The sequence below is a fragment of the Sprattus sprattus genome (genome assembly GCF_963457725.1).
Source record: "Sprattus sprattus genome assembly, chromosome: 7".
Lineage (NCBI taxonomy): Eukaryota > Metazoa > Chordata > Actinopteri > Clupeiformes > Clupeidae > Sprattus > Sprattus sprattus.
In genome coordinates, this window is record NC_137926.1 from 7,189,209 (window position 1) to 7,206,708 (window position 17,500).

At 45.8% G+C, this 17,500-nt stretch overlaps 1 protein-coding gene across 1 annotated transcript in view; it reads left to right on the plus strand.

Moving 5' to 3' along the window:
- Positions 1-4,045: 4,045 nt before the first annotated feature.
- Positions 4,046-17,500, plus strand: part of ntng2b (netrin g2b) — a gene marked incomplete at its 5' end in the record, with an annotated part of 32,850 nt that continues 19,395 nt past the window's right edge. Inside the window, 3 exons of the mRNA XM_080842597.1 lie at positions 4,046-4,093; positions 4,259-4,477; positions 8,553-9,196. Of these exons, the coding sequence (XP_080698723.1) occupies positions 4,046-4,093; positions 4,259-4,477; positions 8,553-9,196 (911 nt within the window). The remainder of the gene's footprint in view (positions 4,094-4,258; positions 4,478-8,552; positions 9,197-17,500) is intronic.

The following is a 17,500-nucleotide window of genomic DNA, read 5'->3' on the forward strand; positions in this document are numbered from 1 at the left end:
TGCTCCCTGGTGCTGTTCTTTTTATTTTCAAAGAATTCATCTTTTTTTTTTCAAAGTAACTGAACTTCAGACCTTCAGTGTGCCAAGAGAGCACACAGACACACACTCTGCCAACTGCACGAGGACGCTCTGTCCTTCGTCAAGTTGTTTGCAAGGGAGTCCGAGGGAGAGGAGGAGAAAAAAAGAGAAAGAGAGAGAAAGGTGTGGGAGCAGAAGTAGCTAAATCATGGTGTGTGTGTGTGTGTGTGTGTGTATGTGTGTGTGTGTGTGTAGCTATATCAGAAGACATGATGTCTGTGTGTGTGTGTGAGTGTGTGTGTGTGTGTGTGTGTGTGTGTGTGTGTGTGTGTGTGTGTGTGTGTGTGTGTGTGTGTGTGTGTGTGTGTGTAGCTATATCAGAAGACATGATGTCTGTGTGTGTGTGTGAGTGTGTGTGTGTGTGTGTAGCTAAATCGGATGTCATGATGTCTGTGTGTGTGTGTGTGTGTGTGTGTGTGTGTGTGTGTGTGTGTGTGTGTGTGTGTGTGTAGCTATATCAGAAGACATGATGTCTGTGTGTGTGTGTGAGTGTGTGTGTGTGTGTAGCTAAATCAGATGTCATGATGTCTGTGTGTGTGTGTGTGTCTGTGTGTGTGTGTGTGTGTGTGTGTGTGTGTGTGTGTGTGTGTGTGTGTGTGTGTGTGTGCATGTGTCTGTGAGTGTGTGTGAGTATGTGTGTGTGTGTGTTTGTGTGTGTGTGTGTGTCTGTGTGTGTGTGTGTGTGTCTGTGTGTGTCTGTGTGTGTGTAGCTAAATCAGATGTCATGATGTCTGTGTGTGATGACAATTACCTGCTTCTCAAAAACGGACAGGAAGACACATCTGCATGAGCTTTAAGATAAATGAACAGGTCCCACACTAACACTATTATTGTTAAACGCACATTATCAAAGTCTAAAATACACTTCTGTTCTGGCACCCTGGTCCAGACTGAATAATCCAGGCTAGCATCTAACAGCCAGCTTCAGCACAAAGGTATTATCCATTGTTATCCCTGCCATACGTCAAGCTGTCTGTAGCAGCATAGGTGAATGTTGAATATGAGATGGGTGTGTGGGTGTTGGTGCAAAGTGTTTGTGTTGCATGCTTGTGAGTAAGATGTTTCTCAGAGATGTGCATGCAAGAGGGACAGAAAGTGTGTGTGTGTATGTGTATGTGTGTGTGTGTCCACAGGCATGAGAGAGCATGAGAGAGAAAGAAAAGTAAAGAGAGAGACTTTATTGTATACTTAACTGTGTGTGTGTGTGTGTGTGTGTGTGTGTGTGTGTGTGTGTGTGTGTGTGTGTTTGTGTGTGTGTATATGTGTGTGTGTGTGTGTGTGTGTGTGTGTGTGTGTGTGTGTGTGTGTGTGTGTGTGTTGTGTGTGTGTGTGTGTGTGTGTGTTTATGCCTTAGAGATTTGGGCCTTGGAGGTTCAGCTGAGACCCACCAAGGACAAACTATTGATTGGTGCTGCACTACTGGCAGTTCTCTAACCAAAGGTTTACGCTGTTCTCCTCTCAGTGTGTCAGGTAGTGTGTCCACCTGATCTTACATAATGACCTCAACATCACCTCCAGATGCTGTGGTAATGAGGCGTACAGAGTTGTTTTCAACAGGAATAGGCGAATGTCATTCATGGGTTCATGGTTAAGGACTTCTTGTTAACCTTCTGAACACTCCTCCAATAGGTTTCTGCATCAGTGAACACCTCCGTCACTCGAAGACATTAGAGCATCAACATCACCAAAACTCACTCCGACCCACAAACAGACCCTGGCTCACACAATAGAAAGAGTTACAGTTCTGTCAATGTTGTGTGTTTGTGGAGGGGTGGTTATGTCATCAAAGGTATTCAGGTTCACTGAAGCACTGTACAAATTATCTTATCATGGCACAGATAATGCCAATTACAAACTTGGCAAAAAACAATATTTCTTGTGTAAGATTAAAGTAACGCAAACGCAAATTCTTACACACACACAAATTCAACCAACTTTCAAAAGAGACCTCAAGTCTCATTAAAAGAAATGAAGCCCAATTAAACATGCGATTGCTGCCAACTATGCCGTTGGCCAGGTTTCAAAAAATTACAAATTGGTTTGTCAGAAGAAAGGCTACTGTGTTGGCGACGGTCCACTCAAGATTCTGCAGTGATAACCACTTTACAGGACGTCCCAACATGGGAGGGGATGGGAAGCCTCGTCTCTGTCACGCCGTTCCTTTAAGCGGCGCGTGGTCAGTTGATCAGCCGGCTGAGTTTCGAGCCAGAGAGAAGAGGCAGCGCATCTGGACTCGAGCCCACAGATAAAAAGCTCAGAGTGATTGAAAGTGATAGAGAAGGGATTGTAGTGTACACTGTGTGTATGACAGCGAGAGACAGGGGGAGAGAAAGAGAGGGAGAGAAAGGGAGGGAGAGAGAATTAGTGTGAGAGAAAGAGAGAGCGCATTAGTGTGCGTGCGCGCGTGTGTCTGTTTGTGGGGGGTGGTGGGGGGGGGGAGGATTTTCCATGTGGCTTTTTTTTCGTGCTGCCCTTGAGCATCCAGGGCACAGCCGCGCGCTTGCATTTGGAGCTGAAGTGCAGGAGGTGCAGCAGTTACGCGTTGCCCTAAGTATTTTTCTTACTTTTGATGCGGGTTCATCGCTTGACTTTTAAATTCCGCTTGTTTTGGTGATTGTTTTCAGAACCAGGGCGATGTCCCGTCGCAGCCGGCCGAGCGGCCAGTGATAGTGAGAATAACCGGAATAAAAATTCGCCAGCAGAGAACAGAAAAGACACCAACTCCACGGAAGGCAGTGACTCGACGTTACTGAGGGAGAAGGCTTTACAACACAGTTGTAGTGGAGCTCTGGTTTACTGGAATATACGTTAACACTGCACAGCAAGTTCGTTCCCAATGACTTAGGTGAGTAGCACTTAACATATCGTCTGTCCCACGCGCCTCGGGTGTGGATGGGCAATGCCTACGCTTCAGGTGCACGCAGGGCGTTGGCGAGAGATATTTTAAATTATTTTGAAAGTGAATACATTTAATTATTCCAATTTACGCCCTTAGAAAAGTCTATGAATGTGTCTTGTGTGGACATGGGATACATACAAATGTAGTATCGACGGTTGCTTTGGAAGTCTTTACTATCTTTTTCACTTTCATTGCTGTCTGGAGGAGAGAGAGATGCTGCGTGTGTGTGTGTGTGTGTGTGTGTGTGTGTGTGTGTGGGTGTGAGTGTAACTTTTTTTGAACGTGCTGTCTCACTCAGGTGGTAGTGCTAGTTCCCTCAAATTTGTAGGATAAGCTCGCACTGATGTCATGTCCTCCCTGTGATCATCCATGAGGCTGGTGTCAGCAGTGGGCTTTGCCTGCTGAAATCACTCATCCACAGATGAGAGACACATGGGAAATATTCGTCTGAAGTTTGAAGTGGCAACCCCGGGTCCTAAAGCAAGCTCTGTTCATCAGCAGTATCAGTGTGTGTGTGTGTGTGTGTTAGTGTGTGTGAGAGAGAGGGTGTGTGTGTGTGTGTGTGTGAGAGGGTGTGTGTGTGTGTGTGTGTGTGTGTGTGTGTAAGGGTGTGTGCGTGTGTGTGTGTATATGTGTGTGTGTGAGAGAGAGGCTGTGTGTGTGTGTGTGTGTGTGTGTCAGCCTGTCATCTGTGTCTGTACGGGGGCACTACTTCTTCTGTTCTGATGAATATCAAAAGGTCGTTTTTTTTTTTATATTTCCAGGGTGTAAGTGTGCCTACATTGATGTAACCAAGCACTTCTCATGTTGCTTTTGCTCCCCGTAGCAGGACTGCAGCGGCTGGGTGTGTTTGCAGCGCTGTGACTGATGGGTCTGCATGGAAGAGCTTTCTACGTTGGCCCGGGAATTGCTTTGACGTTCCCAATGGAGACAGTGCACTGAGGGCTGAGCACGCTTTCCTGTTCCTTCCCCCTCCCCCCCCTCGATTCATTCAGGGGACCAGCGGACCTCAGGCGGGTGGAGCGTTTTTTTTCTGTTAGCTCAGAGTGTGTGACATGCAGGCCCGGCATGCCCATGGACTTCAGCATCCGTGTGGTCACTTCTCCACACGTCCACGTGTGCTGATACCGTTTCTGGATGTTTCCGTCTGACAGTCGCCTCGATTTGCTCGCATTAGGAACTTGGACTTGAACTTCTCCGACGTCTGTCCCCCCTGTGAAACCCCCTCGACTCCTCCGCCGTGCCTTTTTTCTGCCCTCTTAACCTGCCATGCACGTACAGGCCTGGACCAGGCCGCTGCTTGTCCTCCTGCTGCATGTCGTCGCTCGTACCCTGGGCCAGTATGACCTGTGCAAGTCCCTGGTGAACACGGACGAGGGTGCGGTGTGGGAGGAGTACGCGTGCCAGCCCAAGAGCAGCTCCATGAAGGACTACATGCGTATCCGCGTGGAGCCCGTCGGCATCACGTGCGGGAACCCGCCGGAACGCTTCTGCACGCTGGTGAGTCTGGCCTGGGCCTTCCTTAATCAGACGCACAGATCCGAGATCTGAACAGACACAAACACACACACACACACACACACGTACACACACACACAGACACAGAGATACATGGAAAGACTTCTCAGTCTGTCTTAAGTGCACACACACACACACACATACACACACACACACACACACACGCACACACACACACACACACACACACACACACACACACACACACACACATCTACACACAAACACACACTGAATTGCAAACATTGGTAATTAGAAAAAGCAGAGACCTGGAGAATGTCTTTGTTCCCTGCTGTCTCTGCAGTGCATCCTCATTATTAGGAGTCTAAGCACCAGCCTGTCGGAAATTTGGAGTTTTCAATTTTTACTTTGGAAACTCCAGTTCCAAATATGTATTTTATAATATATATAACATTCAAGTTGCACAAAGACATTGAAATGTGCACATTTATACTGCCTGGAAACGGATGTATGAGCATATCAGTTTTTTTTTTCCTGGAGAGATATGTTTCTTTGCACACATTTTATTCAAATTTCCTCAGAGGGTGTATAGCTGTGCCTTTGCGGTTGGCCTCTGGCATTGAGGCTTGCTGCGTTCTCTATGCATGATATTCTGAATCTGAATGTTATTATGGATGGCAGGGGTGAATGAAGTTCTTGTGAGTGGTGCAGTGTTGTGGGCAAATTGGCAAAAGCCCTCTGTGCCGCTGCCAGTATGCGTGCGGAGCCGACCTAGAGATCAGGGAGGTGAGATCCGTCTCCCAGAGGAATCGAGAAACTGCATCCAGGTGTTTTGTTCTTCTGAGCTGAGGAATAAAACAGACTGTGTTTACCACTATGTTTTCAGAGAAGCTGGAGATGCTGAACTCAGAGGATAAATAGAGAGGGATTAAAAAATAAGAATGAAATACTGAGGAAGCCTGAGGAAGTGTCTGTGCTGAGGGACTGTCTGAGTGTCTGTGCTGAGCGTCTGCTGAGGGTCTGTCTGTGCTGAGGGTTTGTCTGTGCTAAGGGTCTGTCTGTGCTAAGGGTCTATGCCGAGTGTCACAGAGGTGGTGTCAGATTTGACCTGTTTTATAAAATTCAGTGGAAGCTGGTTACTAAGCAAGGAGGCTGCAAACCAGAAGAGAGCACTGGCAGAGATACCAAGCCTGGGCGACCTTATTTGTCCAACACTAGTTAATAACGAGCTTTCTGTCCAATACTAGTTAATAACGAGCTTTCTATCCAACACTAGTTTATAACCAGCTTCCTGTCCAACACTAGTTAATAACGAGCTTTCTATCCAACACTAGTTTATAACCAGCTTTCTGCCCAACACTAGTTAATAACGAGCTTTCTGTCCAACACTAGTCAATAACGAGCTTCCTGTCCAACACTAATTAATAACGAGTTTTCTGTCCACCACAAGTTAATAAGACTTCTCTGGGCCTGCCCCATTGTCACCATTTTGTACAACCTTCTGAAAGGCCAAATAGTTTTTTCACCACCTTCACACTTTTCTTCTCATTGTGCTTTCGCAGACGTTTCCCCTCAGTTCTTTTTCAGTTGTCACCTCTAAGCGCTAGAGATTGTGAGATGGTGAATTGCAGGTTGGTCAGAGAGTGACCGGCTTAAGCGAGAGTTTGCTATTCCATTATGGTGGGAACACATGCCCAGCTGGGCCCCTCCCCCATCCCCTCACTCCATGTGCTAGGCTAGGAGCTAAGCCCCTGACGTAACGACAGATAAAGCCCTCAAAAAATGTAGTTGTAATAAACAGTGACCTCATCTCTGATGGTTGCATAATTATTCTCTTTAGCCGAGAGATAATAGGTCTGGTGGGGATGGAGTGTTGGGTTATGGCTCTCACTCTAATGGCCCTTCATCACTGTGAATTGTAAAACAAACGATCAAAAAAACAAGCTCATGGACATTTTGTGCATGAGCTGACTTTTTGGATGATATTGTAAAATTGGTAGGGGATTACAAATGTATCACTGGACCAGAGTATTATTTTTCTTATTTGGGTATCGTCGTAGAGACCAGAGTATTTTTTTTCTGATTTGGGTATAGTCATAAGAGGCTGGAAGAGCTGGATTATAATCTTAATGCTTTGCAAGTAGCACGGCGCAGTGTTGACGTACAACAACTCCCATAACCCCCCAGTGCTGTATACAAATGTGCCAAGAAGTGCCAAGAAGTTCAGGCTGAACATCGATCAAGGATTGATCGCAGGGAGGTAATTCAGAGCCCAGCAAAACACATACACATGTAATATTGAGCAGACTGCGCATATACTGGCTGTGCAAAACACATACAGTACATATGTAATATTGAGCAGACTGCGCCTTTACTGGCTGGGCAGAACACATACATATGTAATATTGAGCAGACTGCGCCTTTACTGGCTGGGCAGAACACATACATGTGTAATATTGAGCAGACTGCGCCTATACTGGCTGGGCCGAACACATACACATGTAATATTGAGCAGACTGTACCTATACTGGCCCAGTAGAACACATACATAAGTAATATTGAGCAGACTGCGCCTAAACTGGCTAGGCAGAACACATACACATGTAATTTTGAGCAGACTGCACCTATACTGGCTGGGCAAAAACTCCTTGCTATATGCTGCAGGAGCTCTCCTGTGTCATACTGATACTGAATGTACAGATCAGTACATTGCCTTGATTGGCTTGGAGACATAGCCCTCCACATCCCTTTCATGAACTTCCTGTTCCTGTGGCTCATGTGGGAGGACATAGCACTCCGATCCCAAGGTCGTGGCATAGGTTCAGTACCCAGGAAACACATTCACTGAGGAGACGTACGCTTTCAACTTGACCAAATGTACCGTCGGATGAAGAGTGTGTTAAGTGGCTAGTTGTCAACAAAAGCTCTGTGGCACTAATATGCCGTAGTGCAGTAGTGCTCCAAGCACGTGTGTCTCTGATACATTATGAAGAGGATGTTCCCTCTCGAAATGGCATGACGTATTGATGCAAAGACACACACACACACACACACACACACACACACACACACACACACACACACACACAGTCATGTGTCGGGTGAGGGAGTGTTGTAGAGCCATTGTAATGGTCGTCTCAGCAATGGGATTCCAGGAAGGATCATCACTGGAGGGGCTTAGAGATGAGGGCCACCTGCTGTAACAGTTGGCTGGATCTGTGGTGTGTGAGTGTGTGTGTGTGTGTGTGTGTGTGTGTGTGTGTGTGTGTGTGTGTGTGTGTGTGTGTGTGTCTGTGTGAGTGAGTCTTAGACAAAGTGAGAAGTTCACTAAGGAAGTTTCTCTAATTATACCTTACTCTCGCTCTCTGTCTCGCTCTCTATGTGTGTGTGTGTTTGTGTGTGTGTGTGTCTGCTGTGGTAGACGTAGAGAGGACAACCCCCCCCCCCCCCCACACACACACAATGTCACTGTTCCACTTGAGTCTACTACAAGGATAATGCATGTAGGATGGGATCACGGTTAATCTCACAATCATGTCACAGGCATGTGTGTGAGTGTTTCTGTAATATGCTAGTAATGGACTGTATATTGTCGTGTAGACTACAGCTCATCTAGGTCAATTGGTGACAGTGCCTAGGTCAAAGGCTGTTGTTTCCCATGGAAACAATCAATCAAATTAGCCTGTGAGTGCCTGTATTTCCATTAAAGACTGAAGGAAACGGTCTAGAATATACTTACCTTAAGACCTAAGACTGATGAATCATAGGAGACAATGGCATTGTGGTCTACATGGCGCAGTGCCAAGACCTTTTTGATTTTAATTTTTTATGAAAAGTAACACAGTATGAATCTGTCTGCAGAACTTCATGACTCATAACCTCATTCACTGCTTTTCATTTGTATGTTGATATATGCATGTTCACACTGTTTTAACATTTTATTACATATTATCTCTGCACTGACTATGTGAGAGTGTGTGTGTTTGTGTGTGTGTGTGTGTGTGTGTATGTATTTGTGTGTGTGTGTGTGTGTGTGTGTGTGTGTGTGTGTGTGTGTGAGCTCGCTAATATTTTATCCCTCTATATATATTTGTAGGAGAACCCCTACATGTGCAGTGATGAGTGTGACGCCTCTAATCCGGACCTGGCCCACCCGCCTCAGCTGATGGCGGACCGCGAGCGCGGGGGTCTGATCACCTACTGGCAGTCGGTCACGTGGAGCCGCTACCCGGAGCCGCTGCTGGCCAACATCACCCTCGCGTGGAACAAGACCCTGGAGCTTTCCAACGACGTGCAGGTGACCTTCGAGTACGGCCGGCCGACCGTCATGGTCCTGGACAAGTCCATGAACCACGGGCGCAACTGGCAGCCCTACCAGTACTACGCCGACGACTGCATGGAGGCGTTCAACATGCCCGCCAAGCGCGTGCAGGACCTGGGGGTCGCCAACGCCACGCGGGTCATCTGCACCGAGCGCTACTCGCGCTGGGTGGGCTCCAAGAACGAGAAGACGGTGCGCTTCGAGGTGCGCGCGCGCCTGGAGATCTTCGGGGGGGCACGCATGGTCAACTCGGAGGCGCTGTACACGCGCATGGAGAGCGTGAAGGGACTGCGAGAGTTCTTCACCTTCACCAACCTGCGCCTAAGGCTGCTCCGGCCCGCACAGGGGGGGACGTACGTGCAGCGGGACAACCTGCTGAAATACTTCTACGCCATCTCCAACATCGAGGTGCCAGCCAGGTAAGGGAAACACACACACACACATACACACACACACACACACACACACAAACACACACACACACACGCACACACACACAGACACACACACACACACACCACACACACACACACACACACACACACACACACACACACACACACACACACACACACACAAACACACACACACACACACACACACACACACACACACACACACACACACACACACACACACACACACCACACACACACAAACACTCAGAATAACTGTAAAAAAATACACTCTCTCACATACATAAACACTCATACATAGACCAACTAAAGTGTCTGATGTGTTTGTGTAGTAAGGATAGTGCTACAAATTCAAATCATGATTTATGGCTCCCCTGAGACCGCGGTGCTCTTCTGCCACTCTAGTCGCTAGTCACTTTGCAACCGCTCGAATGATCATCAGCAGAAAAGATGCATCATTCTGCACCACACTGCTCAGAAATCACTTCAATATTACCAACTTCTAACTAACTAACTAAGTGTGTTCAACCTAGGCTTCCATACTCCCATACACTTAAGCATGCACAACACTGATAGCCACTGAACTGATAGCCATACTCTCTTGTACAGGAACATGAGTGTGGAATGTTCCGGAGTGGGGATTATTTATCTATTTATTTATTTGTGAGGAGGAGGGACAGATTGTGAGAAGTTCGCCCTGACAACCTTTTGAGGGTCTGAGGGAGTTCTTGGAAATCCATTTAGCCGGGGATTAATGTTTCTCCTGACCTTGGACTGAATCAGGAGTAGAAAGGAGGCAAGAGGAGGCAAGCGGAGGTCAGAAAGCATTTGAGATCTATTGTATACATTCCCAATCTATTTGATCCATTTGTCTGTGTTGGACATTAGCACATCCACCCTGTTGATCCTGTCATGGTAAAAAAAAAAAAAACATTATATAGAAGCTATGCTGCTTCAGTTTTTTTCCTTTGTAAATATATATACTGTATATACACGGTATATATATATTATTATATACAGTATATACAGTATATATTAGCAATTGTGCTTGAACAAAGCCATGCTGCAGGAAATAAGCCATATTTGCCAGCAGGAAATAGAAGTGGTTTAGGGTGAGTGTTGAGGGTTTCCAGGTGCTGTTGCTGACTGTGCACACACACACACACACACACACACACACACACACACACACACACAAACCTATGCACACAATGTACATGTCACCATGACATTTGTGACCTTGTGACTCCTAATAGACATAAGAGTGCACACACACACACACACACACACACACACACACACCCAGATACGCATAGACACACACACACACACACACACACACACACACACACACACACACACATAGACACACACACACACGCATAGACAGACAGACAGCCACACACGCATGGACATACACACACACACTCACACACACACACACACACACACACACACACACACACACACACACACACACACACACACACAGACACAGACACACACACACAGACACACACACACAGACACACACTTGAGGCTCTGAGGGGTTACCACAGCAGACAGGGCTGTAATGTCCTCACTCGTGTTTGCCCCAGCACACCGGGGAGGAATCCAGGCCACTCCAGAATGAGCTTCACTGTTGTCTCCGCCAGGGATTAACACAGCTCTATTACTCACACTGGCCCTAATCCTCCTTCCCTCTCAGTTCTTTACACACACACACACACACACACACACACACACTTACACGTATGCACACATACACACACACACACACACACACACACACACACTTACACGAATGCACACACACACACACTAACACGTATGCACACACACACACACACACACATACACACACGCACACACACGTACCTACTCATCTCATCTCTCATCTCTCATCTCATCACATCTTGAGCCTTAGCATTAAAAAGATTTGGAAGTCGAAAGATTTGGTAAAAATGTATTTTAAGTATGGAAGTATAACAAATAGGAATGATTTTATATATTCTGAGCATGTGTGGAAAATTGTTTGTGTACTTTACTTTATAACATATTACTTTTCCTTTGACATGTAAATGAAGGACGATTGGCACAGTAACACCCTACACAGACATCCAAGCCTGTAGGAGAGTAGAGACAGAATGTGAAATATCTTTCAGTTGTTTATCATACAAATATTTACAATGCAAACCCACTGGCATCATATCAGACTTCAGCCACAGTCTGATCAAAAATGCATCAAAGGGATCCGTGTGTACGAAGTGTTTGGCCCACTCCCCAGACAGTTCAACAATGCAATGTATTGGAGGACACACACACACACACACACACACACATAGGGCTGGGCGATATGGAAAAAAACATATATCACGATATGGATTATTTTATATCACGATAGCGATATATATCACGATATGCCCTCTTGCTTTACTGGATAGGGGTGTACTTAAAAGTGTGATCCATCACGACCTGTACCACAATTACGCAGATTGTACTGAACGTTTCCATTGAATCTTTAAATAGTAAGATTAAAACAAAGTGCATGACATTTAGTCCAGTGCTTGTGACTTTTAGTGGTTCTTTAATGTTGGCCTACTTTCAGAAGATAAATCAAGTTTAATTGAATTAAAAAACTTTCTTTTCAATGTTTGTTCATATGCTATAGCAATAATGATGAGAAAAACATTTTCTTATATGGCCACGTATAAAAATAAGAAAATTAAGAAGTTGGCCATTACACATACGCCCCATTGACCGCTTCAGCCCGTTGGTGCAACAGTGAAGATGGTCCTGTAAACAAACGCAAGTAAACGATGGAGCTGCGTTTTATCTGGATAAAAAGCATATTAGCGTTTACATTTCCCAACCAATTTCATTTTTATCTTCAAGGGTTTATGATCTACGTGGAGTACCAAAAAAAACCTCCATGTTACTTAGAAGATAGTTAAGCTATAAACGCCAAAGACATATACACATATGCTATGTCTATGATAATCGCTGCTAGATGCTCACTGTTCTTGTGCTCCCACAGCTCCTTCACTTTTGAAATACTGAAAAGAAATCTAAACTAACGAAATAGTGCATCTTAAACTACAACTATTTGACCATCATTGAGAAAAATGGAACAGAATCTGCTAATAAATGGCTACACTTGTATTATACTCGTATTATACGGCTCTCCAAAATGTTCAAAAAAGTTCCGTTGATTTGAATGGGCCACCCCAGCATTTGCACGTCTGTAATGTCTTGATTTTCACTGCTGCAATAAAGTAATGACGCTGTCACTAGCAATGGGTGTCGATGCCCTATTGTATAACAGCGGCTGTGGTAACAGTTACACCTTCCTGCAGCGCGTCCATTATTCATTTTTTTTTAAACCAGAATTAAATTTCGTGGGCTCTCACCGTCAATCATGTCGCAAGCGTATGATGCAAAGCAGCGTAATGTAAAGCGGTGTCGTGTCGCAAAACCACGTTCTCTAAAATGTATCTTAATATTCTTTTTTTACAGTTGTATAAACTTAGAGTTTGCATAATAAGAAAAGCAAAATGTTATATTAGGATGTGAAATTATATTAAAATGTATATTAGCTGTAATAGTGAAAAAATAAGTTTATCACGATAGAAACGATAGAGGAGAAAGGTCACGATAGACACGTTTCTATCGTCCTCACGATATATATCGTCATATCGCCCAGCCCTACACACACACACACACACACACACACACGTGAACATGCATGCGTTTGCATAGACTCACATTCAAACACACACACTCACAAACGCAGAAACACACACACACACACACACACATGAACATGCATGCGTTTGCATACACTCACACTCAAACACACATACACACAAACGCACACACACACACACACACACACACATGAACATGCATGCGTATGCATAGACTCACACTCAAACACACACACACACACACACACATGAACATGCATGCGTATGCATAGACTCACAAGATGGAAGTGATGAGTGAGAGCATAGCACGGACCCCTGGGTGCTAGCGTTAAGTGGTTGATGAGATTGGGCTCTGTCTCTCTTTGTGTGTGTGTGTGTGTGTGTGTGTGTGTGTGTGTGTGTGTGTGTGTGTTTGTGTGTGTGTGAGACTGCTGACTCAGGTAAAACTCCGCCAGCTTTTGTCCCTCAATAAGAGCCCAGCAGGAATCGATCACACTGTCATCAGATGAGAGACAGATAAAGAGAGAGAGAGAGAGAGAGAGAGTGAAAGAGAGAGGGAGAGTGAAAGAGAGAGGGAGAGAGAGAATTGATCTCTCTTTTTCACACTCAGTAGTTTAATTCCCACCCATAGAGACATCACCCGCCCTCCTGGTCCTATGGGTGTCATGTTCTCAAGTTCAAGTTTTTGAAGTCGTCTAGGAGTCTGAGAGCATGTTGGAACTGCCTATAGACACAAATGTTAAGTGATCACGCTCATGGGACTCACTCAACACCAACACTTCTTTTGAAAACTCTGAAGTGCCGGTGCTTCAATTTTTAATACTGAATTAGTAAGCAGTTAAGCTTGTCTAAAATATCATGGTCTAACTAATGGCGTTGCTCAGTGGATTTTGTGCATCATACGGTACATTTATAAAAAAATATGAATATTATGAGTTTGTTTCTTTGAAAATGTGAAAGTGTGAAAGACAAATCAAAAAGTTAATCCAACTGTGAACACAAATATTGTTCATAACTCACTGGAGGATCCCTCTCAAGTGCAGCATGGTGCTTTCTGGGAGTTTGAGTTTTAATTTGGTCCTGGCCTACTAATATTGAAGTTATTATATTTGCATGGAATGCTCTTGAACAATCATTTTATGGTCCTTTCTCATCGATTTCTCCCGCCATCAACCAAAAACGACCAATTACCAATCAAAGTAAATAATGCTGTTCATACAGTAAATCAAAGTACATAATGTTGTTCATACAGTAAATGACCAATTACCAATTAAAGTAAATAATGTTGTTCATACAGTAAATGCTTATGTAGCCTTTGGTTTCCCTTTGACTAAAACCAAAAAATCGATCACTTACAGATTATTTTTGTCATAATAGTAAAGTAGTATTAAGCCTTCAACCCGTGTGGTGTGGGACTCTGAAAGGCCATGGAATGCCGTGTAAAAAGAACGGGGAGAATTTGTCCAAATAGTCACCTGAGTGCCCAGAATACCAAACTGTCAAATGTAAATTAAAAAAGTTTGAAAGCAGACCACATTTGAGGGGTGGTGTGTGATAGATACAGACACCTACTGTGTGTGTCTCCTAGAGAGGTGGGGAGATGGCTGCTGGTGGTGGTGGTAGAGGTGGTGGTGGTGGATGAGGGAAAGATGATGGATGTGCTTACTGTGGTAATACATCAGGAGGATGTGATTCAGAGATTAACAATACTGTATCTCATCTATTCTCAGACACAGACACACACACACACACACACACACACATACAGACACACACACGCGCACGCACGCATGCACACACACACACACACACACACACACACACACACACAAACACATACACACGCATACATCAAACAAAAGGAGAAGGTAGCAAGACCTAAACATAGGAACACTTGTAAATAGACAGATGCTGTGGCAGACAGAAGCAGCTTAACAGAGAGTACAGTGTGCCAAATGAAAGGCGGAGCCAGACAGGCAGGCAGGCAGAAAACAGGAAAGAGGATAGACATGCTAAAAGAGATACAAGGAGACCATTAATGAGAAAAGCAGCCATTTTAATGCTTTTCCACAATCCCCAGACAATCCCAGATTGTTCTCATAATTCTATGGTGAGCTGTGTATAGAACTGACAGAGGGTGGCTTAGGGTGGGCAGAGGGCAGCTCCTCTTAGGGTGGGCAGAGGGTGGCTCCTCTTAGGGTGGGCAGAGGGTGGCTCCTCTTAGGGTGGGCAGAGGGCAGCTCTCTTAGGATAGGCAGTGGCAGAGGGCAGCTCCTCTTAGGGTGGGCAGAGGGTGGCTCTCTTAGGATGGGCAGAGGGCAGCTCTTCTTAGGCTGGGCAGAGGGCAGCTCCTCTTAGGGTGGGCAGAGGCAGAGGGCAGCTCCTCTTAGGGTGGGCAGAGGGTGGCTCCTCTTAGGGTAGGCAGCAGAGGGTGGCTCCTCTTAGGGTGGGCAGTGGAAGAGGGCAGCTCCTCTTAGGGTGGGCAGTGGAAGAGGGCAGCTCCTCTTAGGGTTGGCAGTGGAAGAGGGTGGCCCGTCTTAGGGTGGGCAGAGACCATTCGGCTGGCTTAATGCCCGAGGTGAACATTGAATTCCATGCCTCGCCCCCTTCACCCACATTGCATATGATGCCCACCAAAAAGAGGTCAAATGATGGAAAGACAAGGATGGAGCAAGGATGTGTCCTGTATCTGAGGTTGTGACACATATTGCCAAACTCTATCACAACTCAAACTCTAGCAGTTTATATTCACAGTTTGATGATTCTCCTAATTGTTCTTCTGATGTTTCTGCATAAATCACAACTGCCTTTATTCTGACTTTGTTCTTTATGGAATCACAGAAATATCTAAGGCGTGGTGTGTATAGTGCTGTTGTTAGCTTAAATTTGACACTGGGCTGAATTAGAGGGTTTGTTGTTAGCTTAAATTTGACACTGGGCTGAATTAGAGGGTTTGTTGTTAGCTTAAATTCGACACTGGAGTGAATTGTAGGGTTTGTTGTTAGCTTAAATTTGACACTGGACTTAATTAGAGGGTTTGCAGCTTAACAATTTGGTATCATGCCCATATCTGCAACCTGTTAATAGCAGCATTTTAGATTTATTTTCATGTTGTGGGGTTGATGCAGAAGCCTTGAAATTTCGCCTGTGTCCAATTTGAACACGGCCCAGTCCTTGTGGAAAACCCCTCCTCACGTCACATACAGCCTACGCCTGGTGGGGTGCCTGGGCTGAAGCAGCAAGCCGTTTGGTAACGGAGGAGAGAGAGATGTGAATGAGAGAGTGGAGGATGAAGCAGCAAACCCTTAACGGAGGAGAGAAAAAGAAGTGAATGAGGGAGTGAGAGAGTGGAGGATGAAGAAGCAGGCCCTTAGCGGAGGAGAGAGAAAGAAGTGAATGAGAGAGTGAGAGAGTGGATGATGGAGAAGCAGGCCCTTAACGGAGGAGAGAGAAAGAAGTGAATGAGAGAGTGGATGATGAAGAAGCAGGCCCTTAACAGAGGAGAGAAAAAGAAGTGAATGAGGGAGTGAGGGAGTGAGAGAGTGAAGGATGAAGCAGCAAGCCCTTAATGGAGGAGAGAGGAAGAAGTGAATCAGAGAGTGAGAGAGTGGAGGATGAAGCAGGAGGACGGAGGGCTGAGAGAATGTGGGGCAGAAGCTAAGGCCTAAGATGGAGTGACAGGGGGGAAGGAATGAGAGATTGATGAGAGTGTGGGAGAGGTGTATATGAGAATGTACCGCAGGACAGAGGGAGATAAAGCAAGTGATGAGAGTAAGAAGGGGAGGGTGGGCACAGGGGATGTGTGAAAGGAGAGAGAGAGAGAGAGAGAGAAATGAAGACAGAGTGAGAGAGAGAGAAAGGGAGAGAAAGAGGGGGAAGAGAGAGTGAGAAAGAGGGGGGGCAGAGAGAGGGGGAGAGAACAAGAAAGAGGGGGACAGAGAGAGAGAGTGAGAGAGAGAGTGGGAGACAGAGGGGGGTAGAGAGAGACAGGGAGAGAGAGGGGGGGTAGAGACAGGTAGAGAGAGAGGGGGGGAGAGAGAGAGAGAGAGTGAGAGACAGGGGGGTAGAGAGAGAGAGAGAGTGTGAGACAGAGGGGTGTAGAGAGAGAGTGAGAGACAGAGAGAGAGAGGGGGGGACAGAGAGAGAGAGAGTGAGAGACAGAGGGGGGTAGAGATAGAGAGAGGGGTAGAGAGAGAGAGAGAGAGAGAGAGAGACAGAGGGGGGTAGGGAGAGAGAGAGAGAGAGAGAGAGAGAGAGAGATAGAGGGGGGTAGGGAGAGAGAGAGCGGGAGAGAGAGGGGTAGAGGCAGCTGTCAGCCCGGTGGTAGAGGCCTGCCGAGGCAGCTGATCTTATAATCTGTTTATTTCTTCTCCATGGGAAAGAATAAACGCATCAGCATTTTTAAAATTCTCTTCTCTTTGTTTCATTCCCTTTTTCTCTCTCCATCTCTTTATGCTGTCAGGACTACTACTCCCTTAAAGCCCACAAATAGAATAAAATAGTCAGGGTGGGCTGCTCTGAAAATGAAGAATTTCATACAAGAAACTTGCAGGAAAGGGTGGGGGGGGGGGGGGGGGGGGGGGTTTGAAAGGTAAGTTAT